This window comes from Octopus bimaculoides, chromosome 9 (assembly GCF_046866305.1).
Source record: "Octopus bimaculoides isolate indiv1 chromosome 9, ASM4686630v1, whole genome shotgun sequence".
NCBI lineage: Eukaryota > Metazoa > Mollusca > Cephalopoda > Octopoda > Octopodidae > Octopus > Octopus bimaculoides.
In genome coordinates this window covers 71,342,393-71,368,577 of record NC_142936.1, presented here as the reverse complement: position 1 = coordinate 71,368,577, position 26,185 = coordinate 71,342,393, and the positions used below count along the sequence as shown (strand labels likewise).

The 26,185-nt window shown below is 39.9% G+C and overlaps 1 protein-coding gene across 15 annotated transcripts in view; it reads right to left on the bottom strand.

Annotated features, from left to right (window-relative positions):
- The window catches only part of LOC106881649 (transient receptor potential cation channel subfamily M member 3), a 701,312-nt gene that overhangs the window by 63,921 nt on the left and 611,206 nt on the right, over positions 1-26,185 (bottom strand). For 9 of the 15 annotated variants that reach the window (XM_089357688.1, XM_052970748.2, XM_052970745.2 and 6 more), the window contains 6 exons: positions 26,047-26,064; positions 19,179-19,349; positions 13,147-13,244; positions 6,068-6,296; positions 5,490-5,654; positions 3,292-3,510 (listed from right to left, as the gene is read on the bottom strand). In XM_089357688.1, the coding sequence (XP_089213814.1) occupies positions 3,292-3,510; positions 5,490-5,654; positions 6,068-6,296; positions 13,147-13,244; positions 19,179-19,349; positions 26,047-26,064 (900 nt within the window). The remainder of the gene's footprint in view (positions 1-3,291; positions 3,511-5,489; positions 5,655-6,067; positions 6,297-13,146; positions 13,245-19,178; positions 19,350-26,046; positions 26,065-26,185) is intronic. The other 6 variants (XM_089357690.1, XM_089357692.1, XM_052970746.2 and 3 more) reach the window with 1 other exon arrangement.

Sequence of the window (26,185 nt, the reverse complement as noted above, 5' to 3'; positions counted from 1 at the left end):
TCTAATGTCAACCATTTTACAGAGTGTACTGGGTGCTTTTTACATGGCACCATCACCAGTGTTTTTTTTTTATGTGGCACCAGCACCCATACCAATGCTTTTTAATTGGAACCATCAATTCTGCTGTGGTGGGTGGTATGAAGCAGATCTAAAACAACAAGAAATTATTATTTTTTGCACAAGAAATAGCTAAGGCAAAGTCAAATTAGAGTTGTAAAATATAGGAATTGAATTTCATCAAAGAAAAGCCATTTTTAGCCATCTAAAAACATACAAAAACCATAAAATTTATCCATCCATCTTCTCCACCCACTATTCCTGGAAGGGCCAAGGGAGTTGAGTCCTCAGGCACCCCTTTCATAGTGTCCTAACAGAAGCGATCATCATTAGACTTTCCAGCTGGATTCTTAAGCATGACTGACTGAAACTATGGATATTGTCCAACCATCGCATTCTTGGTCTACCCCTAGGTATCCTGCTGGTTGGCTTGACTTGAAGAAGGTGTTTTGCAATTCTTTCCTGTGACATTCTAATCACAGGTGCTTAGTACCAAAGCTGTGGTTTCTCAATGCAGAGAAGTAGCTGCTTGATATGGAGAGATTCTCTGCACCCTGCTGAGTAATATTACTCAAGAGATCCTTGAAGGGACCCTGCAAACCACTTGTATTTGTAATCATATTCTTTCAGTCATTACCTATAATTCATGAAACTTATTTGACATTTTTTCCTTGAGGTGTCACAATTTTCATTGTATCACTACTACCTGGCAGCATTGGAACTGTGTTTCCATGAATATAGGAAATTGTGAAATAAGAAAGGTGTCAAATTGGGTAGGCTCTAATCAGAACAAAACCATGTCAAAGTTGTAATAGAATTTTGGATATGTAAGCCTTTGGCATTGCAGATGCACGCTGAAAATTTTGATATCCCAAGAAATAAATGGGAAGTGAATTTGAATACTTTTTCTGTATGATTTTAAACAGCTAAACTGGCTCTTCCATGAAGGAACTGCTTCAGCTTCAACATATGGGTCTCAGATCAAATCATTTGCTAGACAAGTACATCATCATCATCAATTAATGTCCATGTTCCATGTTTACAGAGGTTGGATGGTTTGACAGGATCCAATAAGTCCATATCATGATTTGAGCAAAACTAAAACTTGCTTAAATATCCTTATATAAACCGAATTGACTTTATTTAAGAAAATTAGCAGAAACTATACAAGAAACAATATTTTTAGCTTATTTTTTTTTTGCTTTTTGATGGTGGTGGTGGTGGGGGGGGGGGGGCGGTAGCTGGTGGTAGCAGTGCAGAAACATTATTCATTTATTAAAATTCACATTTTCATTGATTTACAACCTCATATAATCTACATATTGTTTTTCACATACTGAACTGTAACTAACATAAGCTGCAGAATATTTCCTTTAAAACTTTGGCACATTTCCAAACTTACCACCCACACCTCTCTTTCTTCCAACGCCTCACTCAGGATTCTTCCCCACCCCAGTCTGTTGCTTTCTTCCTGTCTACTTTCCCTTATACCTTCTGCCCATATTTGCCCCTTATAATGCAGGATAGCCCTAAACATTTCTATACAACCTGTCCTATCATCTTTCCAGCTTCATCCCTTTCTTTTTCTCAATTTTGTCTTTAATTCTTTCCCCTTCTCCTATTCCCCACCCTACTCCTGCAACCACCCCTCATCTTACCATTCCTTCTTTCCTCCACCTAGCATCATCGCCCTGCCTCCTACTGCTTTCCTTCAGTTATTGGAGCCACTTTAGGGCCTTAAACTTTCAAGTTATGAGCAATCATCCTACAGTATCCAGTCAATAGTATCGAAAGCCCACTACCTATCATGACAAGTCAGGCCATTCAGCTATCATTAGTCTAACGACTCCAATCTGCCAGTCTACAGTAAGTGCCCACTCCATGGCTCTGCATTCAGTTAAACAAATATGCCAATCTATGCAGTCTCCTCCTCTCTCTATCTATCTTCACACTATGACACCATTAGCAATATTATGGAAGGCTGTGTGGTAAGAAGTTTGCTTCCCAACCACATAGTTCCAGTTTCAGTTTCACTGCATGGCACCTTGGGCAAATTTCTTCTACTATAGCCTCAGGTTGATCAAAATCTTGTGAGTGGATTTGATAGACAGAAACAGAAAGAAACCTGTTGTGTGTGTGTGTGTGTGTGTGTGTGTTGTGTCTGTTTGTTCTCTATTACCACCAGAGAACCAGGGTTAGTTTGTATACATCCTTGTAACTTAGCAGTTTGGCAAAAATGATCGATAAAATAAGTACCAAGCTTAAAAAAAAAACAAAAAAACTGGAGTTGCTTTAGTCAACTAAAAAAATTCTCCAAGGCAATGTAGTGTCCCAGCATGGCCACAGGCTGATGACTGAGACAATAAAAAACTTTAAAAACTCTTCTTGCCACAAACCTGTTTGGTTGGCTTGTAGGTTTGGCTTCTACATAATGGTCAAGCAGTTAGCAACAAGATCACTTAGCTACTAAAGTGACTGATCTCACAGAGTCTATGTTACAAAATAACGTAACCCAAACCATGGTGAGATTTAGTGGTTGGATAATACAGTGTCACCATCATTGATTTAATATCCATTTTTCCAAGCTTCATCAAGGTAGATTTTCAATGGCCAGATACCTGTCCTGTTGCTAACCTTCACCAATAAGGTAATATTTCCTCATAGTCGTTCATGAGTTAAAATTTTGAGAAGGAAGCTGTATTGTGTGACCTCCTAGCTGAATCACTTTCAAGGTAACCATAAAAATTGTAAGCAAAAAGACAATTGATGGTGTTTATTTAGAATGAATCAGATGCAAGCAAGCATGGCCATATGATTAAGAAGTTTGCTTCCCAATTACATGGCTCTGGGTTCAGTTCCACTAACTGCCACCTTGGGCAAATGTCTTCTAAAATAGTGCATGCCAACCAAAACCTCGTGAGTGGATTTTGGAAACTGAAACTGAAAGAAGCCCATAGTATGTGTGTTTGTTTGAGTCTCCTTGTCTTGACATCATGTGATAGTTGTAAACAAGTGTCACTGTCATACAAGCAGTGTCATTCACTTCCAATCATGCTCAGCCATGAGGAAATATAACCTTACCTTAGAAACAGGTGAAGCTTGGTGACAGGAAGGGCATCTGGCCATAGAAAACCTGCCTTGCTAAACTCTGTCTAACCCATGCAAGCACAGAAAAGTGGACATTAAAATGATGACAATGATGATGAATGAAGGATGCAGAAAATATATACTTACAGTGTGTGCCCAGAATTTCGTTATAGGTGCATTATAAAACTCATAGAGTTTCTTCCCAGGTTTTAAAGGTGATTTCTTCTTCAGTGGCTTATCTGGGAATGTAATTGGATGAAGTGCATTAGATAGCACATCCACGTCTTTATTGGTTGCTGTTGGCGGTGGTGCTGTTACAGTTGTGCTTCCAATGGAGTTATTATCAATATCTTCTCCATATTCATTCTGCAGAATAAAAATAGAAATAATCTTTAGTCAGTTATTAAGATTTGATTAACTCAATGAATTTATTGTTGGGTGGTTACCAATAAAGTAAATATGTGCTGGTGTGGTCCTGTGATGCATATGGATGAGAACAACTGTGTAGGAAAGTGCTGATCTCTAACTGTGGAGGGAACATGGAAGCAGTAGATCCAGGAAGACATGGGATGAGGTGGTGAAGTTTTATCTTCAGATGTTGAGTCTCAGTGATTGAGACCTTTGGTGATTTGCTGTGCTTAAGGCACATCAAGCCAAGTGAAATTATAGTTGTGGCCAGAGTCAGTGACACATAAAAGGCACCCAGTACACTCTGTGTAGTGGATGGTGTTAGGAAGGGCATCCAGCTGTAGAAACCAAGCTAAAACAGACTGGAGCCTGGGACAGCTCTCCAGCTTACAGTTCCAGTCAAACTGTCCAACCCATGCCAGCATAGAAAACGGATTCTAAATGATGATGATGATGAGGTGCACATTTTCTTATATGCATAAATTCAGTTTCTCAGCTTATTTCACATATATATTGGTTATAGCTCCCTAAGCTAATTCCTAATAATTTGTAGAACACCCTAAGTTAATAAATGCATTGATTAGATGAATCAACAAATAGCTAGTGAGGTTTACGCATGCCTAGTTACACAATTCTTCCATCCATTTTCACACTTGTTTTCAAGTGAGTATGGATTAGATGAATATATTATTGGGCCATTGTTTTATGACCAGCTGCCATTCTAGCTGTTAATTCTTACCAGTTTCCAAGTAAGAGATCTTTTATTTCACAAATCTTTTAAAGCATGAGGCAAGTGGATGATTTAGTGATAGAAGTGATGACAATACTGCTTGTAGCTTGTAACTTAGCAAAGAACAAATGTAAACAAATACAGACACATATGTACATATGTATGTATACACATACACATGATGGACTTCTTTCAGATTCCATCAGCCAAATTCACTCAGGCTTTGGTTGGCTTGGAACTACAGTTGAAGTCACTTGCTCAAGGTGCCACACAGTAGGACTAAACCCAACTGAAAGATATATAAGGCCGCAATCATTATAAGTTTTATACTGCACCATTCATGCACTCCCAGGAGCTCAACATTCAATGTTGGGATCCTCAGCCATAAGGGTAATCCACAGTGTAAAAGATATGCTCAGCACTGAGCATTCTGATCCACTTTTCCCAGCTGCTTTAAATCTAATATTGCGTCTAGTTAGATTGCCATTAATTAGCAAAATGTCTTTTGTAAAGTTGTTACAATGCAATAAAACTTACAAGACTGGTTTTTGTGATTTGAAAGTCTGACAAGTTGATCATCTCAAAATACCATCATCATCATTATCGTCATTGTTTTAATGTCCACATTATCATCCTTGCATCGGTCAGATGGGATTTTTGAGACAGATTTTCCAGTCAAATGTCTTCCTGTTTCCAAGCTAGCTAATACTTTCCAATGAAGACTGGAAATGAGGAATACTGCTTGTATGATGGTAATACTCATTTTATATTTGTTGCATGACAACAAGACAAGAAGATACAAACACACACATATATGTGCATGAGTATGTCTGTGGTAGATATTAGGATGGGCATTCAGCTAAAGCAATCCTACCGAAGCAGACATTGGAGTTTCATGCAGTCCTCTGCATCATTGCTTCTTGTTAAACCTTCCAACCCATGCAAGGCTGGAAAATGGACATTAAACACTGATAATGATATATGTGTGTGTGTATGAGTATATATATACATATATATATATGGTCCCCTGATCCCTTATCTGGTGGTCAATGCGGAAACTAGGGATAGATGAGTGGTTGATGTCAGATATTAAATTAACATGAAACACCAAAGTCTTCATCAAAGCAATCCTCATGGAATTTATTCTTTTTTGAAATAATTACTTATTAGAATTGATGTGAAGATGGTAAAAAATGTATCAACTCACTTCAGCTTCATCAAAAGAACTGATGGAGACTCGATCATTTTCACTCGCTTCTTCTTCCATGTCATCCAAATGTTCTTCCATTGTCTGAGGCATCAACAGCAGTTCTTCTTTGCTTTTAAATTCTAGCAGCAGAATGTATGGTGGTAAAAAGATACCCAATATTACCTATATGAAATGAGAATTAGAAAAAACAAAAACATAACTAACAAATACATATAGAGAAGAATAAGTTAATGATGTATTAAGTCAATAATTTAGATTTTACAATTAAAATTATTTTATTGTTTTTTTTTGTATATTTGCAAAAGGTTTAAAATTAAGTTGTGTTACTAAATTCTTCATTAATCTGAAAATTAAATGTAACAAAGACAGTATATTGCAACAGAAATGTGGTGAGGAAAGGGTCTAAAGTGACAGTTATTTAACTAAATTTTTCATTAATTTGAAAACTAATTGAAACAAAGGCTGTGTATATTTCAAGAGAAATATAGTAATGAGAGTATTAATACTGACAAGTTATAAATTGACACACACTTAAATTTCAACTTGTCAGACTGGACAAATAAAGAGTTACCTACCTTGAGAGCAGTATTCTTCCTCATGCGCAAACCTCCCATCCACATGTCATTGAGCAACATTTGACAGCAGGTGTGGGCGACAAACTCCCTGTGGTTAGCAGCAACGGCAAGACTGAGGCAAGTCTGATCACTGAAGTTCTTCAATTCGTACGTAAGCAGTTGTTGTGTGTAATCGTCATCTACTTTGTAGCAATGCTCCAACAACTCTAAAGCGAGAGTCTGAAACTCTCTCAAAGAAACAATAAGAGAAAAACATAAAGCATACAAAAGGAAAACAAGTAAAAGAAAAAACACTTTTGCAGGCATGCCTGTGTGTTTAAGATGTTCACTTTGCAACCACATGGTTTCAGGTTCAGTTCCAATGGGCTTCTGTACAACTTCTAACCAATATATTTCACTTATAAAGGATTGGTTGACCCCCAAGTCTATAGCAAAAAACATTTTCTCGAAATGCCATGCAGTGAGATTTAACTTGAAAGTATCTTGTTGCAAAACAGACTTCTTAAGCATATAGTCTGCATCTATATTACAAAATTTTAATTAAGAGTCATAATGTTTATATAATCATGACATTACATATGCCATAAATAAAAAGTCATAAAGACCAGCATGTGGCCTAAGTTCTGTAGATTGTTTATGTTGGTGCTAAGACTTGGTCATGTCTTTCACACTTCTTTCTGTACATTAATAGCATATTTAGTCATAACTAGCTAAGCACACATATACACTCTCTTTAATAAAAGTGGTAATATCCTTTATTCCTGTCTCAATCTTCTGCACACAAGCATAATCCATATGCCACCATTTTATGCCAGATATGAACTGAGACCTCATTGGAGACATGATACACTTTTGTACTACAACACATCTACCCCTTATGTATAAACAACATAACAGAAGTACACTCATTATCAGTGACTTCACATATATATATAATGGCCAAATTTGTATTGTAACAACTAAGCTTCCTCTCAAATATAGTAACAGTATGAGATAATTTCTGATTTCCTGCTGAAGGATACTATGTCTTGCTTTAAGCTATAGTTTTTCAGGCAGGCAGAGTCAGCAGTTATGCAATCAACAGAAGTATGGAGGGGCCCTATTAACAATATTGTAGGTTATACTTAAACAGTCATGTGTCTGGTCATTGAGCTACCAAATGATACTAGACAAAGAGGTGAAATTTAGCCCTTAGCCGTTTGCTAACTCTTTACAAAGCTCAACCCGAACCCAGATACATTGAACCCATAACTGGGGCTATGCTCCTGTTTCACATTATCATCATCCCCAGGTTGAGATTGCACAAATTTGCATGTCTCTAATGCTCCATGCATCTACATGTTCTATGTCATGTAACACTTGTCTTCAGTGACATTCAATGTTATGATCTAACCAACTAATATTGTCTTCATAGAGTGAGCAATGCAGTCTTAACTATGATGAGGTGTCCAACATTGGATGTCACTAACCAGTGCCTCCTTATATTTCTAATATCCTGCAAAAAAAACTTGTCTCTAATGGTGTCTGGTACTTTGCAAAGCTTATCAGATAATCTTTCTTGGATATATTCAAAATGGCATAAAACAAGTGCTGTCCAGTATAGTTTCAAGTCTTTTGGTTAATGCCCAGGTAAAGGAGCCATACAGAAATACAGATCCAAACACTATGAGAAAGAAGTTCCTTTTAAGATCTTCCAAGATTTCAGATTTCCACATAAACATCCTAAGCTGCAGAAAAAAAATTTCCATTGTCTAATTGACAAAGATTTATTCACCAGATCTATCCATAGTAAGGTCATTAATATTATGACCGACAAACCGCAAAACTGTTCAATGCACATACTATTAAAGCAATATATTCTTGTCTAGACAATGCTACTTCTACAACTGAATGAAAAAAAACACACAATTGCTTTGCTCACACTCAACAACCCACCTACATTTGCAGAAACCGAGCTACTTATCCTTTCCAAGATTGTAGGATACAAAGCTACACTCAAATCACCAGATGGTATCCAACGGACTAATACATGGCTTACTGTAAACAACTTTAAAGAGCAGTATAGGCAATGTCTGTATTTCTTTGGGTCTGATCTCAATACTGTTTCAACTGGAAGCTCAGAAAACCAGGGACCCAACTATGATCTAACAATATTTTTGAGGGACCCTTCAATAATTATTGTGGTGTTATGGGTTGTGACGAGCTATGTGTTGAGGTGGAGAGGGGTGAGGCAAACAGAGGTGAAGCCAGACCGGAAGGGCCAAACCGGAAGGGTCAGATCGGAAGTCGGCGACACACGGTCGAAGGCTAGCACGTGGGGCCAGTGAGAAAACGGCGACGTTATGAGAAAGATGTGTTCTGATTAGGAGCGATCGTGTACCCCGCTGCGGTCGGCAAGGTAAGGTCCAACGCTTCATTCTGTCCTTTTGCTTCTTGTTGTCTTCTTCCTCCATCGCACCACAAGCTATTTCGGCCCATAAAAAAAAAAAAAAAAAAAAAAAATTATGAGTGTAGTCAGGATTGCTAGTGACATAATTAAGCCGTTTTGCGGCGACACGGACGTAGTCGCATGGCTAAAGAAGATGAAGCTAGTCGCGAAGCTCCAGGGAATATGCGACTTGGCAAGTTTTCTACTGCTCTACTTAGATGGTCCGGCGTTGGCGCTATTTTTAGAGATGGAAGAGAGGGACCAAGTTAGCGCGGAGAAGATAGAAATCCGCTTGATGGAGGCCTTCACAGAAGGGATGTTCAAGGCGTACGCTCGCCTGGGGAGAGCGAGGTGGACCGGCGAACAGGTTGACGTGTTTGCCAACGAACTTAGGAGGTTGGCTAGACTGGCGGGGTACGAGGGAGAATCGCTGGATCAAACGGTAAAGTTGGCGTTTGTGACTGGGTTTCCTGACCACCTGTCGGTCGAATTGCACAAACTGCCGGATGTGAGTACCATGCCCATGGCGGATATAATATTGAGAGCTCGTATGTTAGTTTCCTGTCGTAGGTCATCACCGCTGGTAGCAGCGGCGACAGCAAAAGGAGGCTGGCCAAGGAGTGGCGGAGAGGGGTCGAACAAGGAACGTGCGCGTCCGTTCAAAGGTCAGTGTTTCCGGTGTCAGGGCTCGCACATGGTGCGAGACTGTAAGTTACCTAAGCCTGAGGTCATCTGCTACCGTTGTCGTGAAACGGGGCATATAGCCACCGAATGTCTGCAGGGAAACGGTCTAAGGGAGACTACTGCACCAGCGGTCTCCCTTTCAGATCATTAACGGCGCAAATTTTTCTACCCGTTGTTGATGTGCTAGTGGATGGGAAGATGTCGCGTGCCCTTGTGGGCACGGGCTGTACAACGACCCTGATGACTCCGGGAGTGGTAGAGACGTGGAGTGGAGAAAGCAGTGTGAGGGCAGTCGACGGAAGAGAGGTACGCTGTGAAGGCATTACTGACGTGCAGATTGAGGTGCAGGGAGCAAAGCTAATGCTGCAAGCAATTGTAGTTGGCCGCTTGGTGGATGAGATTGACGTGGTATTGGGGATGGACGCCATCAACCGTCTTGGTGGCGGTAGGATTGCAGGAGATGAGGTCACGTTCGGAAGCATGGGGGCATCGTGCGCCGTGAGTCGGGACCGCCAGGAAGAGCAGAGCCCCGTCGAGGACAGCGCCGCTTACACCATCGAAGACAAAGATTTTCAGGCGGCGTTTGATGGTCGGAGGTGGACGATAGAGTGGCGATGGAAGGACGAGCCCCCACTGCTAAAGAACAGGGTGAGCTGCTACCAGCATACGTTGAAAGGTCACGCCGGCGTCGAGTTCGACGAGGAGGTAGAGAGATGGATCAAGGAAGGAGTCCTTGTCCCGTGGAAAGAGGAGGTGGTGAGTGGAGTGCTGCCTCTGATGGCGGTGGTGCAGCCGACGAAAGGTAAAGTCAGACTGGTGCTGGACTTTAGGGAGCTGAACGACCATATATCATGCCACACGGGAGGCGAGGCAACAGACGTTTGCGGTGAGATGTTATGTGTGTGGAGACAGTCGACCAAGGCAGCGACGATCGTCGACTTGAAGTTGGCATATTTGCAGCTCCGTGTGAGTGACAAGCTGTGGCGATACCAGCTGGTGCGGTACAAGGGCCGGACGTACTGTTTAACCAGGCTGGGTTTCGGGCTGAATTCCGCTCCGAAAATTATGGCAATGGTGCTCAAATCCGTCCTAGGGAAAGAGGAGAGGATAAGGAAGGCCACCAGTTCCTACATCGACGACATTTTGGTTGACGAGACTGTAGTGCCAGCCACCGAAGTAGTGAGACACCTGGAGAGGTTCGGGCTGATTGCGAAGCCGCCTGAGTCGATGGTGGGGGGAGCTGCGCTGGGGCTGAAGCTACAAAAAGACAGATTGGGCGAGCTGGTGTTCCGGAGAGGAAACGAGATCCCTGAACTGGGCACCAGCGTGAGTAGGCAGGAACTGTTCTCGGTGTGCGGGAAGCTGGTGGGACATTACCCGGTTGCAGGATGGCTTCGGACAGCATGTAGCTTCATCAAGAGACGAGCCAAAGGAGCAAAGTGGAATGACAGAGTTGGGGAGAAAACGACCGACATGATGCAGGAAGTCTTGGTCAGAGTGAGAGCAGAGGATCCAGTGAGGGGCAGTTGGTATGTTCCCAAATCAACAAGTGGGATCGTTTGGTGTGACGCCAGTAGCATCGCAATAGGGGTCGTCTTGGAAATGGGAGGCACCATGGTGGAAGATGCAGCCTGGCTCAGGAAAATGGATGACTGCAACCATATCAACGTGGCGGAGTTGGATGCCATGCTGAAGGGGGTGAACCTGGCCTTGAAGTGGGGGCTGTGCACCATCGAGATTAGAACCGATTCGGCCACTGTGCTTGGTTGGGTGACGACAGTCCTCACCGATGAGCGGAGGGTGCGAACCAAAGGGGCTGCGGAGATGCTGGTAAAGCGCCGATTGGGAATATTGCGGGAGCTAACCGCTGAGTTCGATCTGGAGCTGAGCGTAATCTTTGTGCCTTCCGAAAAGAACAGGGCAGACGTCCTAACCAGGGTAAAGTGAGCTTGGTTGCAGGTGCCAGAGGATGCGGAGCGGGCTCTGGCTGCAGTATGCTGTCTGAGTGACTTGGAGTTGAGGAGACTGCATACCATGCATCACATGGGAGTGGACAGGACGTTGTTCCTCGCCAGGAAAGTTGACTCCGAGATAACGAGGCAGAGCGTGCAGAGAGTGGTTAGCAGCTGTGACAGGTGCCAGTCTATTGACCCTGCTCCGGGCGTACATGAGGCGGGAAGTATTCCAGTGGCCCACAACTGGAAACGACTGGCAGTGGACGTAACACACTACCGGCAGGGGATGTACCTCTCAATGGTTGACTGCGGACCGGGGCGGATGGCCATATGGAGGGAGATGAAGACGGGGACTGCAGAGGAAATCGCAGGATTGTTAAATGGGATATTCCTGGAACGAGGTCCCGTGGATGATCTGCTGCTGGATAATGGCACTGCATTTCGCTTGGAGGCACTGAAAGAAATTCTTGACAGGTGGCAAGTCAGCCGCTTCTTCAGGGCGGCATACCGGCCAAGTGGAAATGGAGTGGTGGAAAGGCATCATCGTACCATCAAGACCATGGCAGAGAGGGGTCGCATTTCGCCAATCGAGGCCATATTTTGGTATAATATGTCGCCCAGGTCAGGACAGGCTGAGGAGTCGGTGCCACACAGGGCAATATTCAGGTACGAGTGGAGGCACCCGTGTATTGCATCAATGCGACTCCGGGGAGAAGAAGAGCACGCCTTCGTGCAGATCGGGGAAAAAGTTTGGGTAAAACCCCCAAATGCACGGTGCACATCACAATGGGGGAAAGGTACTATAACCTCCATCAATTCGAAGAACAATGTCTCAGTCGATGGTATGCCACGCCATGTTTTGGATGTGCGGAAGATTGTCAGTGCTTCAGAGGATGGAACCAGCTGCAGTGGGCAGGATGATGAAGACAGCAGCAGTAGGCAAGATGATGAAGGCAGCGCGCCAGGAACTCAGGCCAGTCCCGGGGTCGCACAGCGACCACAGAGGGAGCGGTGCCCTCCTCCCTGGTTGGCTGATTATGAAACCAATTAAGGTAGTTCGGGAGCAAGGAGTGAGTGGGAGAGCCGGTTGAATGATCTATAGATCAGGGGGGGCGTGTGGTGTTATGGGCTGTGACGAGCTATGTGTTGAGGTGAAGCCAGACCGGAAGGGTCAGATCGGAAGTCGGCGACACGCGGTCGAAGGCTAGCACGTGGGGCCAGTGAGAAAACAGCGACGTTACGAGAAAGACGTGTTCTGATTAGGAGCGTTCGTGTACCCCGCTGCGGTCGGCAAGGTAAGGTCCAACGCTTCATTCTGTCCTTTTGCTTCTTGTTGTCTTCTTCCTCCATCGCACCACAATTATATATCCTAAAACAGACTGTGATATCTCTCAGCCTGAAATCTCAATTGATCTCAAGTTGTTGCCATATTTAAAACTATATCCTAGATCATCTTTAACCAGCTGACTTCGATAATAAAGCAGAAACAACAGCACAGAATATGAGAACCAAAAAGTTACCTCCCCTACTAATGCAAGTTGACCAAGGTAGAGTTGTCTCTCTTGCATATAACGATACTGTGCAGTGACTTCAGTAGTCAGATGCCCTTCCTATTATCACCTCCCACCATCTCTTTCCAAGCAAGAAAATATTTTTCCATGTTTTCATGGAAGATTGGAAAGAAAGAACACTTCTTAAATGATGGTGATGCTCATTTATAACTATCACACTATGTCGAGACAAGGATGTGCAAACACACACATACATGTGCATGCGTGCATGCATGCATACATACAATGGGACCTTTTTGGTTGTCGTATACCAAATTCACTTTGCTTGGCCTGGGGCTGTTGTAGAAGGCACACAATAAGACTGGACGCGAAACTACATGCTTGGGAAACAAACTTAACAACACAGCCATACCAGCAGCACGGACTCGTATACACATGACACATCGACATATATAACACAAATAAATACGCATATACATTCACACAAACACATATACTTACTCAGCAAATTTCCTGAGTTCATCTGATATGTCAACTTCAAGATCATCTTGGTCAGCTTCATGTGCCATTGCCTTGTAGAGCTTGCAGGCCAACAAAGCCTAAAAAATAAAACAGAGAGGAATACCAAAATATTATACATAATAACAGAACAGTTTTACCATTTTGAAGCATTGTTGCTTTCCAAATTAGATTCTTTGTTTATCAAGTCAGACTTTAAGGCATAATAACACCTGTATATATACGAGGGGAGGGGGTGCTTAAAACTTCTTGTCTTTAGGTAAAAGATCAGTTAATTACGATTTTATGCAACATATTCTTCTATCAGATTCATACACTTATTGCAGCAATCCTTCAGTTTTTCTAAGTCCTGTAAAAGAACTCAGAAGTTTGGGCCTCTAACCAGGCTTTCACAATACCCTTAAAGCCGGGAGCTTTCCAGCACTCCCTCATATATATATATATATCATCATCATCATCATCATCGTTTAACGTCCGCTTTCCATGCTAGCATGGGTTGGACGATTTGACTGAGGACTGGTGAAACTGGATGGCAACACCACGCTCCAGTCTAATTTGGCAGAGTTTCTACAGCTGGATGCCCTTCCTAACGCCAACCACTCAGAGAGTGTAGTGGGTGCTTTTACGTGTCACCCACACGAAAACGGCCACGCTCGAAATGGTGTCTTTTATGTGCCACCCGCACAAGCCAGTCCAGGGGCACTGGCAACGATCTCGCTCGAAAATCCTACGGGAGCTAGTCAGGCGGTACTGGCAACGGCCACGCTCAAAATGGTGCATCTCATGTGCCACCCTCACAAGAACCAGTCCAGGGGCACTGGCAACGATCTTACTTGGCTTGCCGGGTCTTCTCACGCACAGCACATTTCCAAAGGTCTCGGTCAGTAGTCATCGCATCGGTGAGGCCCAATGTACGAAGGTCTTGCCTCACCACCTCAGCCCAGGTCTTCCTGGGCCTACCTCTTCCACGGGTTCCCTCAACTGTTAGGGTGTGGCACTTTTTCACGCAGCTATCCTCATCCATTCTCACCACATGTCCATACCAGCGCAATCGTCTCTCTTGCACACCACAACTGATGCTTCTAATGTTCAGCTTTTCTCTCAAGATACTTACACTCTGACGGGTATTCACATTGACATTACACATCCAACGGAGCATACTGGCTTCATTCCTTGCGAGCTTACGTATGTCCTCAGCAGTTACAGCCCATGTTTCACTGCCATGTAGCATGGTTGTTCGTACGCATGCGTCATACAGTCTGCCTTTTACTCTGAGTGAGAGTCCCTTTGTCGCCAGCAGGGGTAAGAGCTCTCTAAACTTTGCCCAGGCTATTCTTATTCTAGCAGCTACACTTTCAGCGCACCCACCCCCACTACTAACTTGGTCGCCCAGATAGCGGAAGCTATCGACTACCTCTAGTTTTTCACCCTGGAATGAGATAGAAGTTGTTTCCTGTTTGTTTACAGTCTTTATTGCACCTGAACATCTGCCACAAACAAAAACTAACTTGCCTTTGATGTTGCTGCACCTCTTATGTGTCCATAGCTTGCACCGGGTACATCTTATAGAGTTACTACCTACTCCTTTTCTACATACTGAGCAGGGCCATCTACCTGAAGGGGTTTGTGTTTTATCTACCTTCCTACTTATTAGGATTTTGGTTTTAGCTAGGTTGACTCTAAGGCCCTTCAATTCTAGACCTTGCTTCCACACCTGAAACTTCTCCTCTAGTTCTGATAGTGACTCCGCAATTAGGGCAAGGTCATCAGCATAGAGGAGCTCCCAGGGGCAACCTGTCTTGAACTCCTCTGTGATTGCCTGGAGGACTATGATAAATAAGAGGGGGCTGAGGACGGAACCTTGGTGGACCCCTACCTCTACCCGGAATTCATTGCTGTACTCATTTCCAACCCTCACCTTACTGGCAGCATCTCTGTACATGGCTCGCACAGCTCTCACTAACCATTCTTCTATCCCAAGTTTCCTCATTGACCACCAGATAAGGGATCGGGGGACCCTGTCAAAGGCTTTCTCCATGTCAACGAAAGCCAGGTACAGAGGTTTATCCTTAGCTAGGTATTTCTCCTGCAACTGTCTCACTAGAAATAAGGCATCAGTAGTGCTTTTACGTGGCACGGACCCAAACTGCATCTCATCTAAATTGATTCGCTCCCTAATTAGTTGGGCTATGACCCTCTCTGTAACTTTCATAACCTGATCTAACAGCTTGATGCCTCTGTAATTATTTGTATCTAAAGCATCACCTTTACCTTTGTAGCAGTTGACTATGATGCTGCTACACCAGTCATTGGGTATGACTCCTTCGTGTATCACCTGGTTCGTAATACGGGTGACTAGGCTATAGCCAACACTGCCAGATATTTTGAGCATCTCTGCAGTGATTCCTGATGGGCCGGGGGCTTTCCCGGTCTTCATACTCTTAATTGCTTTATCTACCCTGGTACTATCAACTCGGATAGCTGGTCCCTCTATTGGGTCGACATACGGCAGGCTCTCTTTCTCCCATTCATTCTCTTTATTAAGCAATCTATCGTAGTGGCATCTCCAGACCTCTTTCTTTGCATCCTCATTTAGTGCAAGCGTACCATCATCCATGCGAACACATTTCTCTCCTACAACATCACTATTCTCTCTCCTACACTGTCTTGCAACACGAAATACCTCGAGTCTTTGGTCCTCACGGCACAGAACATTGGCAAATCTTTCCTTATCTGCTTCCCCTCTGGCTAAAATAAACCTGTCGCCTAGCCTCCCTTCTGGCACATTGGTACAATTCCCTGCTACCACCGTTCTTCCAGTCCTTCCAAGCCTGTTTCTTTTGTCTAATAGCCCTGTCTACCTCCTTGTTCCACCACCACGTTACTCTGGGTCGGGAGGGGACCTTACACCACCCACAAATCTGGTCGGTGGCTTTCAACAGGTTGTCCCGCAGAAATCTTCAATTGTCTTCCACGTTGTATGATGCTATATCCCCTTCTATTTCGTTAAATGCTTCAAGTAACTTGTCTATATATATATATATATATATATATATGTGAGTGGCTGTGTCGTAAGTAGCTCGCTTACCAACCACATGGTTCCGGGTTCAGTCTCACTGTGTGGCACCTTGGGCAAGTGTCTTCTACTATAGTCTCGGGCTGACCAAAGCCTTGTGAGAGGATTTGGTAGATGCAAACTGAAAGAAGCCCGTCGTATATATGTATATATATATATATATATATATATATATATATGTATGTGTGTATGTTCGTGTGTCTGTGTTTGTCCTCCCAACATTGCTTGACAACCGATGCTGGCGTGTTTACGTCCCCGTAACTTATGGAGGCATAATGTTACCATCACTAGTGATCACTCCAAACCCCATGATGTTGATTGGATGTTTGATTTTTATCACTCTCAGTACATCTTTTGAGGACACAATGAGCCAACGGTTGTACTGTGTGTTCACCATCTGATCCTGGCAGAAATTTTTCTCATCTGAAAAAACCAAAGCATCTTCGGTTGGAGGGTATCCTTGAATTTGTTCAAAAGCTTCATAGCGCGATCTTTCTTCTTGTCCTTGATGGCTTGGGATAAAAATTGGTCCTTTCTCATCTTGTATGAGGAATCCTGAATGTCTTCATACACTACCTGCCTGATAAGAAACTCAGACACTCCCATGTCCCTGGTGATGGACCTGATTGATTTGGAAGGATCGTTGTCAATCAGGGCCTGGATCTTACCAAGAAATTCAGGAGTTCTTTTCTTATCAGAATGAGCAGAGTGAGTTTTCTGAGATGCCATACCTTTGTAATCACCATTAGACTCATCCAACTCTTTCCAAATCCTCTGCACTGTCCTCAAATTGACACCCAAATACTTCGAAATGTTCGTATTGGAGCTTCTGGAGTGAATGCCACAAACATGCTGTTTCCAAATTTCTGGCAGAGTGAATTGCGTCATGGTGCTGTTTTTCTGACAGATGGTGCCCAACTGACCCTACTATACTGTGTAGTCAACAAAATCAAAAACAAACAATGTGCATGTATGAAATTAGAAATATAAAATGGCAACAATTTACCCATTGCACCTTGTATATAGATATATATACACACAAGTGAGCATATAAGTGCAAAACAAGGTGGAAAAAGTAGTACTTGAATACCAAAGGTAAGTTAACATGCTTTTACTAAAGCTGCAAAATTATCACAAGACTGTTACTCAGAGTTTCACATTCCCATTCGGTGGACAGTTGTGATGGAAACTTCAGATTTTCAGCTTTAATAAAAGTATGTTTGTATGTGTGTATATATATCTACTACATATGTGGAAAATCGGTGTGTATTTGTTGGTGGCGTTATTAGCTGACTCCTCTTACATCGTTTTATTGATTTTGATGAAACTTGACATGTGAATGGAACTCATGTCTGGAAAACTCATGAAATACTTAGATTGTTGAAAAAAAATCGATAATACGGCCCCTGGAAGGGACCTTTATATCTACCTCATATAACTAATTTTTTTTAAAGCACCCAAGAGAAACAGCCCATAGCACCTGCATAATATTTTTTTAAACACTCAAGGGAAGTAACCCATTTCATTGTTCATGTTCAATTACTTTGAATATTGATTTTTTTGTGTCCTATTTCTAATTTTTATACTTATATTTATAAATATCACATTATTTGACACGTGAGTAGAACTAATGTCTGGAAACCTCATGACATACTTAGATTATTGAAAAAAAATCGATAATAGGGCCTCTCCAATGGATCCTTCTATCTATTACATATTACTAATATTTTAGTTAAACAACTCAAGAGAAATAACCCATACCGCCTGCAGTTTTTAGCGAAGCGATCAATATTTGATTCTCATGACCAACCGACCTAATTCTGCATTTCACTACTCACAGTTTTGAACTGCTAAACATTATTATTGTACTTCCTTAATTTGAATCTTAAACATTAAAGACTTCATTCATACATTTTTAAACATACATACTTTTTTGAATGTCCATTACTCCGATAATTCTGCAATTTTACAATTACACTTTTTCTATGAGTAGATAAATTTTTTATTCCACAATGTATTTGTAGTGGCTTCATGCAGGCATAGTGTGGATTCGATTGCCAAATTTCACTTAATACTTCAACAGCGCATTTCTCATGGTAAAACAGTAGTTCTTCTGTGAATGACAGCAGTTATACATTTCCCAGATGTCTTTGCTAACCTCTGACAACCTTTCTCATCAACCTCCGACAATCTTTCTTGCCAACCTCCAACAATCTCTTCCTCCTCCAGCTGACAGTTTTTTGTACTTTTTTGTGACGGAATATACACCTTTTGTGGCAGTTATAATGAAATTGCTTTCTCATATCAAAGTAATAAGGCGCTTCAAAAGAACATCTTTACCCCTGGGAATTACCAGGTACACCAGCTAGTATACATATGTGTATTTCTTGTTGTTTTCGTACTTCATAGTTTACGTTTTGTGATGTCCTGTACCCATATATGCATATATATATACATATATATGTATGTACATATTTGTATATATATATTTTTTCTTTATTGGCCACACAGGGCTGAACACATTATTATATATGATTGAACGTCATGCATCCATTTCCAAGTAAGTATGTATGTATGTGTGTGTGTGTATATATATATATATATATATGCATTATGTAAAGGTATGGCTCAATAATAATTACAATTTGAAAGGACTGCTGTAAAGGATACCATGATGTAATGTCTCAATATGTACGTTTGGTCATAACTGATTATTGGTTATGTCCTAGAGAAGCAACAAGAAATACTGCTATTCTATTTCAAAGGAGGAATTAAATGCATGTAAGAAATTTGCTTTGCAACTACAGGGATTTCAGTTTTAGTTCCATTATGCTTCCTCTTGGGCAAATGTCCTCCGGCACAGATTAACTGATACAAGACTAAGATGATTGGTAATATGGTGGTTAATTAGCAGATAACGATCACAGTAAGCACTTACCTTAGCCATAGCTTCCTCACCATGTTGCCACATGAATAAAGCCATTTTCTGTCGCTTCATCAGAACAGCCCAAACCATTAAATCATGAAAAGGATAGGAAAACAACTCTTCAACTGATTTAGTATTTACCAGAGTCGGGACTGATGTTACCACATTACCTAATGAAGCACCCTAGACAAGAAAAAAAACGATAAATATTTAAAATATATTAAAAATCATTATACTTCACAATCATACATTTTTAAAAACCCTTTAGCATTCAGGTTACCCTGTCAAATTTAATGCTTATTTATTTACCTTGTTTTGAACTGATTATGCATTATCTTATAGTTTTGACATTTCGATGGTCTAATTGTTTAGTTTTTGAATGACCTTGTAAGGTAGGTTTGAGTAGAGAGATCTGGCCACTTTGAACATAAAACAGGTAAAATTTTATGGCCAGTTTAAATGCTAAAGGGTTAACCCATTTGATATTAACCTGCCTAAAACTAACCCCAGTTCTACAGTACAAATTCACTATTTTTAACTGATCTAAATTAAAACCTTTGATCAAAATATCATGTTAATTTATGTTCTAAACACTAACTCAGTAACAACAAAGATATTTTATTAAATTCTTCATTATTTTCAAAATAAATTCAAACAAAGGCAGTGTTTTTCAAAAGAAATACGGTAACAAAGAGGTTAAAATGATCTAAATGAAAAGCTTCCATTGAAATTTTAAGTTCATTTATGTTCCAAACTTCAGTTTAATCAAAGCCTTTATCATATTCAAAATTAACTGAAACAAAACATTTATATTTCAATGAAAATATGCTAAAAACGTGTTGCGTGTGTTGAAATAGTGAAATTCAAGATAAAATGGTGACATCGGAGGATTCTTGAAGAAGTGTAAAGTGTTAAGTGAAAACGCAACTGAAACAGTTTGACGACTTATTTAAGTAGTCAATCAGTGCAGGTGGAGCAATCAAAACAAATGGTACAAGATAAGATCTGATTCTGTATAATAACTGCAGTTTTGTTTATAGTTTACACCATTAATAAAATTGCTAGTATAATATTAAAGTTACCAGTACAGCATGTAAATTGGTAGTATGTTAATATTATTTGCATGCACAATAATAATTAAAACTGCTAGTACAGCATTAATTGCCAGTAGAGCATTTTATCAAAATTGCTTGTACAGCATTAATTAATAGTATGGTATTAATTAAAATTGCTAGCAGATTATTAACTGAAATTGCTAGAATAGCATTAATTGCTAGTACAGAATTAATAAAAGTTGCTAGTACATTATAAATAAAAATTGATAGTACAGAACTAATTAAAGTTGCTAGTACAAACATTACCAAAGGAGATCGTACCAAAATATTGCCTATCAGTTGAGTCAAAAAAATATCTAAAACAAAAGACACTGTACACAGCCAGAATGTTCTATGAGTAGGATTTAGAGAAATGTCCCGGCATTAGAAATGATTAAGATATATTCTAGAAATGAGACTTGAAAAAGGGGAAGCAAAACTATGAGTTTCAAGATGAAGTGTATATAGCTTCAGTGTAACTAAAGACAAATGTTTCTGATTTAGGCACAAGGTCAACAGTTTTGAGAGGAGAGACTTACTTAAAAACCTTTGACACCAGTATTTGACTGTTTTTTTCATTTTACTGAATCTGAAGGGGTAACAAGCAAAGTTGGCTCCAGTTGGAGTTGAAGTCACAATGTTAAGAGTCAGAACAAATATTGCCAGTTCCATTACTTGACATACATTGTGAGCTGTGTAACTTTAATAATAATAATAATAATAATAATCATAATTCTTTCTAGTATAGGCACAAGGCCTGAAATTTTGGGGAAGATGAACAGTTGATTATATCAAGCTCAGTGTTTCACTGGTACTTAATTTATTGACCCTGATAGGATGAAAGGCAAAGTCAACCCCAGTAAAACTTGAACTCAGAATATAGTGGCAGACAAAATACCTCTAAGAATTTTGCCTGGCGTGCTAATGATTCTGCTACCTCACCACCTTAATAATAATGATAATAATAATAATAATCCTTTCTAATATAGGTACAAAGCCTTAAATTTTAGGGGACGGGGATAGTCAATTACATTGACCCCAGTCCTCAACTGGTGCTTATTTTATTGATTTTGAAAGGTTGCAAGGAATTTGAACTCAGAACATGCAAATGGGTTTATAGTTGGAGACACTTGCTCAAGATGCCACACATGTGGTTGGGAAGTGAACTTTTTGGCTATATGTAACACACTATAGAGAAATTTAGTTTTCCCTAGAGAAACAATAACATAGTATGGATATGAATAATGGAATCTGCTTGAGTGTGATGGTGGTGGTAGAGCAGGAAAAATTAATTATTTTAGTAAATGATTCCACAAAGAGTTAAGAAAAAAGAAACGATTTTAATGAGAAAAAAATTAATATATGAAAAATTACATTTTTAAAAAAATAAAAAAAATAGAATTCTTCAGCTTAAAAGTAAAATTAAATTGGAAAAGTCAATGAAGTTTGGAAACATGCAGTGCTACAGCGAAGATAAAACATCCAGAAAGAACCTAAGAATGCATCAAGTATAAGATCATGACACAACTGTCATGTTATATTGAAGCAGAGCGAAAAATATTTAAAATATTTGTTCCATACGAAGACTACTAAATATTGCAAAAGTAGAATAAGAGGAAGAAAAAGAAAAACCGATGATAATATTTTGACAATTATACAATCTTAGCATTTTAATTCCTTGTCTGTTTGTTTGCAGGTGTATGTGTGTAATGAAACCATTCAAGACACACTTCAATTCTTGTTTTATAAAACACCTTGAAGAGCAAAAGTGAATATTGATGTGTGTGTGTGTGGATGCATATATACAGACACACATGCATATATAAATATATACATAGGCACAGGAGTGGCTGTGTGGTAAGAAGCTTCCTTCCCAACCACATGATTCCAGTTTCAGTCCCACTGCATGGCACCTTGGGCAAGTGTCATCTACTATAGCCTCGGGCCGACCAAAGCATTGTGAAGAGATTGGTAGACAAAAACTGACAGAAGCCTGTCGTGTGTGTGTGTGTGTGTGTGTGTGTGTGTGTGTGTGTGCATGTGTGTGTATGTGCATGTGTGCCTGTGTTTGTCCCCCCCATCATTGCTTGACAACCGTTGTTGGTGAGTTTCCATCCTCATAACTTAGTGGCTTGGCAAAAAAGACCGACAGAATAAGTGCTAGGCTTACAAAGAATAAGTCGTGGGGTCAATTTGTTTGACTAAAGGCAGTGCTTCAGCATGGCCACAGTCAAATGATTGAAACAAGTAAAAGAAAAAATATATATGTACACACAAACACACTTAAACACACACGCATACATGTAAAGCCTATAGAGTCAAATATCACACTCAGAATGATGGTGATATGTAACAAAAGTGAATGTAAAGAGACTTCTTCAGAGGAATTTTAATGCCAAGTTCAGAAATTTTAAGTGTGGAATAAGAAGAACACAGCATGTTTATCAAACAGGTAGTTTTTTTTTTTTCTTTTGTTTTCATCTTAGTCAATTTGCAGCTTCTCTGTGATAAATATCTATACAGAAGGCTCATTTTGAGATATTGAAGAAACCATAATCCCTATCAATTAGTCTCAATATCTTTAAGCAATAAATTTTAGCTCAATCCTTCATTCCCCTATAATGTCACTTCCCTCACTGCTCTTGTCTTTTGTGGCTGTTAACTTATAACAATTAAAAAAAGAACCTCAACCATGTCCATCTTATTGGTCAATGGTACTCTCCAATGGCCATGGTGCAACTCCTTCCTCCAGACCAAATCAAAAATTCTTAAACAGGAACAGACATCCATACAGATAAAGTGGAGAATTCTTTTTAAAGAGGCAAGAAATATTTTTAGTTTAACAGTTAAAATTTAAAAATTATCAGAAAAATATCTACTAATAGAAGCAGAATGGTAAAATGAAACTGGAACAATGCCATTGTCAGATTGCACCATTGCAATTTGTGTTGAAGGAGCCTACATGCAATTAATTCTGGAGTGCTTCAGGGTTCAGTTCTGTCTCCCACACTCTTCCCATCACAACCACTCCTATTCAGATGTAACACCCTTCAATCTCCCCGGTCTTCTGCATCCCAACATCATCAACACAGGGTCTAGTGGTTTTCAACTGGGACCCATATGACCCTTCAGGCTTCATATAAGTTCTTTTGCTGTTAGAATTTATGTTAGAATTTCTTATACTTCTACAATTTGCAAAATATTTTAATTTTTCTTTTTTATACAATTCCTTATGATATTTAATTATAAAAAAATACAGTAGGATTTTTTTTATATGCATCAAATGGCTGCAGAGGTCCAGTAGAGTAAAACAGGAATCAAAGGGGTCCCTAAGAAAAAAAAAAAAAGGTTGAGGACTAGTGGATGACACTTCATGCCAAACCTTTGCTGATTCCAGAAATAAGGACTTTGACAAACATCATCTCACAGAGCTCCTCCAACAACAATCACTATACAGGATGTCAACTTATGACCTATCCGACTCATGGCTGATCGACTTTACAACTGTTTGGCATGCCAGCTCCTGGCAGCAATAATAAATAGTCCAATTGAAATCTAATGGGTTTAATGTCTTAGAAATTAACCCATCTATGGATGATGTCAGCTAACAAATACTTCCCCTAGGTTTGGTTATCGATCACCACTGTGGTTATCCCAAGTGTTGGATGAATATCCTGTCACGGAGACATGGAGACAACCTCGTATTTGCTTATAAGACGACTGCTTAAAACTCCGAAATCTTTTACTAATGCCAGCATAATAGTATAATAATAGAATGCTGTGTGTGACTTTTACCCGAGAATGTTCCTTAAGAATGTAAAAATATAAAACAAAGCTATGTATAGGCCTACAGGCTGACCAATTGTGGTCATAAGTTGACGACGACCTGTATATATATATATCTTAAGAAAACAATCTTGAAATACCACATCCAACCTAATCATGAGCATCACAAACTAGACCTTTCAAAATGGCAACAAATGCAAGGTGTTGCTGTTATTAAGGATCTCGCCTGGCAAACACATAGCCTTAATATAACAAAGATTGCTTTGTTTTTCCTCTTCAAAGCCATAAATACTTCACTCATCCACAACTACTAGCCCTGTAAAAAGTTCGAGTGAGATCCACAATAGAATACTGCTCCCACGTCTAACAACAACCCTGTTGCTACATAGACATGGCCTTACAAAAGAGGCCATCTAACTGATTGATAAAGCTGCTCACCAATATATTCTAATCTCTGGTCCACAGATGTGTTGTGTCTTTTCTCTTTATTTTGTACCACTACTACAGTGGCTGCTGTTCCTCAAGCTGACAAATCATCTGCTACACTTACTCAGGCACTCCAAACTGATTCCTTTCTCCTCTTGTCTTCCTCATATTGTATTCTCCCTCCCTATGTCCTTCCTCTGCTTAAACATCATCCTTCTACAATTCTTTCACAGATAATTTTTTCTTCCTTTTGTGGCCCTGAGAATGTGTTTCTCTCAGTGCTCATTCAAGAGGAACCACATTAATCTCACTGGTATAAGAGAACCAGTGAGGCCTATGGGCACAATTCCTTGTTCAGAGAATGAAACAAAACAGAAAAAAAAAAGAAACAAACAACATAGGATGAAGGTAGAGAAAGAGCATGGGTATATAAGGTTGAAAAGGACCAATATTTAATCTACACAGGATCAAAGATATTAATACAAAATGAAGAAGAGGAACAATAAATTCAGCATTTGATGAGAAGGTAACTAGGAAATTCTTAATCAAATGGTGAATTTTGTTTCTAGTGAAAGCAAAATTGGGAAATACCAATTTTTCTTTCACTGCCTGACTAGTGAGAATGGAAAGTATCAAAATATGTAGGAAATGGTCAACAACTATCATAAACCCTTTTGATAACAACTCATTTGAGACTGCCCCCTAGTTCCACAAAACTTCCTGTTGTAAAGTGATCTAAATTAAAACTTACCCTCAAAATTTCCTGTTTATAAACATTCCAAGCACCAACTTAACAATGACAAAGTTATTTCAGTAAATTCATTATTTTCAAAATTAATTTAGCAGAAATATGGCACCAAAAAAGATAAAGGAACTTTTTCAAAGACAAATCCCATCAATAATCTTCAATTTCTGTTTTTACAAAAATGAAGTTGTTAGATCCATTGACAAGCAACTCTTGAAGAGAAAGCTTAATTGTCTAAGTAAATTCAAAAATAACTTACATTTTGCCCTAAGCTTTTCTCGTCATTTTAAACTAATCACTTTAGTATCATAATATAGGACAATATAGGGTAGATATAGGGAAAATATAATACATTTGAACATTGGTTTTTTACAACTAGGTACCTTTATTTCTAAAACAAGTACTTTAACTGTGAGACAGGCAAAAACAAAGGTGTGCTTGTGCTGAGGAAGTGGCACAACACAATGACTGTGAGAGTGGTTGGAATCAGTTGTCATGAGGTGCAGCCATATAAACAAACACTTGACTTTAAAAATACCTTGAAATGTAGGAGTGATAGATTTATAGAATTGCTAAAGAAAACTTGAAAATATACTATATATTTAGCTTCTATTAATTGAAAAATAGACAGTTGATTAAAAAAAAAAAAAAAAATGTTTCATAAGTTATATTATAAGTCTAAGGTATGTTGGAGTAATGCTTCGTTCTACAAGGAAACATGCATAATCAAACTGCCATTAAGAATAATAAACAAGAAAAGATTTAAATAGCTGTGCTAATGCAAAGTTGACACCAAAAGAAAGTGAACTAAGAGAGAATGTGCTCCTACCTGAGCTGTAAAGTCCACCTACAAATGATGGAGCATAGGGCATCAAAGAAGATGAACAGTTAAGAATAAAGAAGGTGGATATAATAAAAAGAAATATGATAGAATGATAGATTGAGAATGCGATATATGCGAGAAAAAA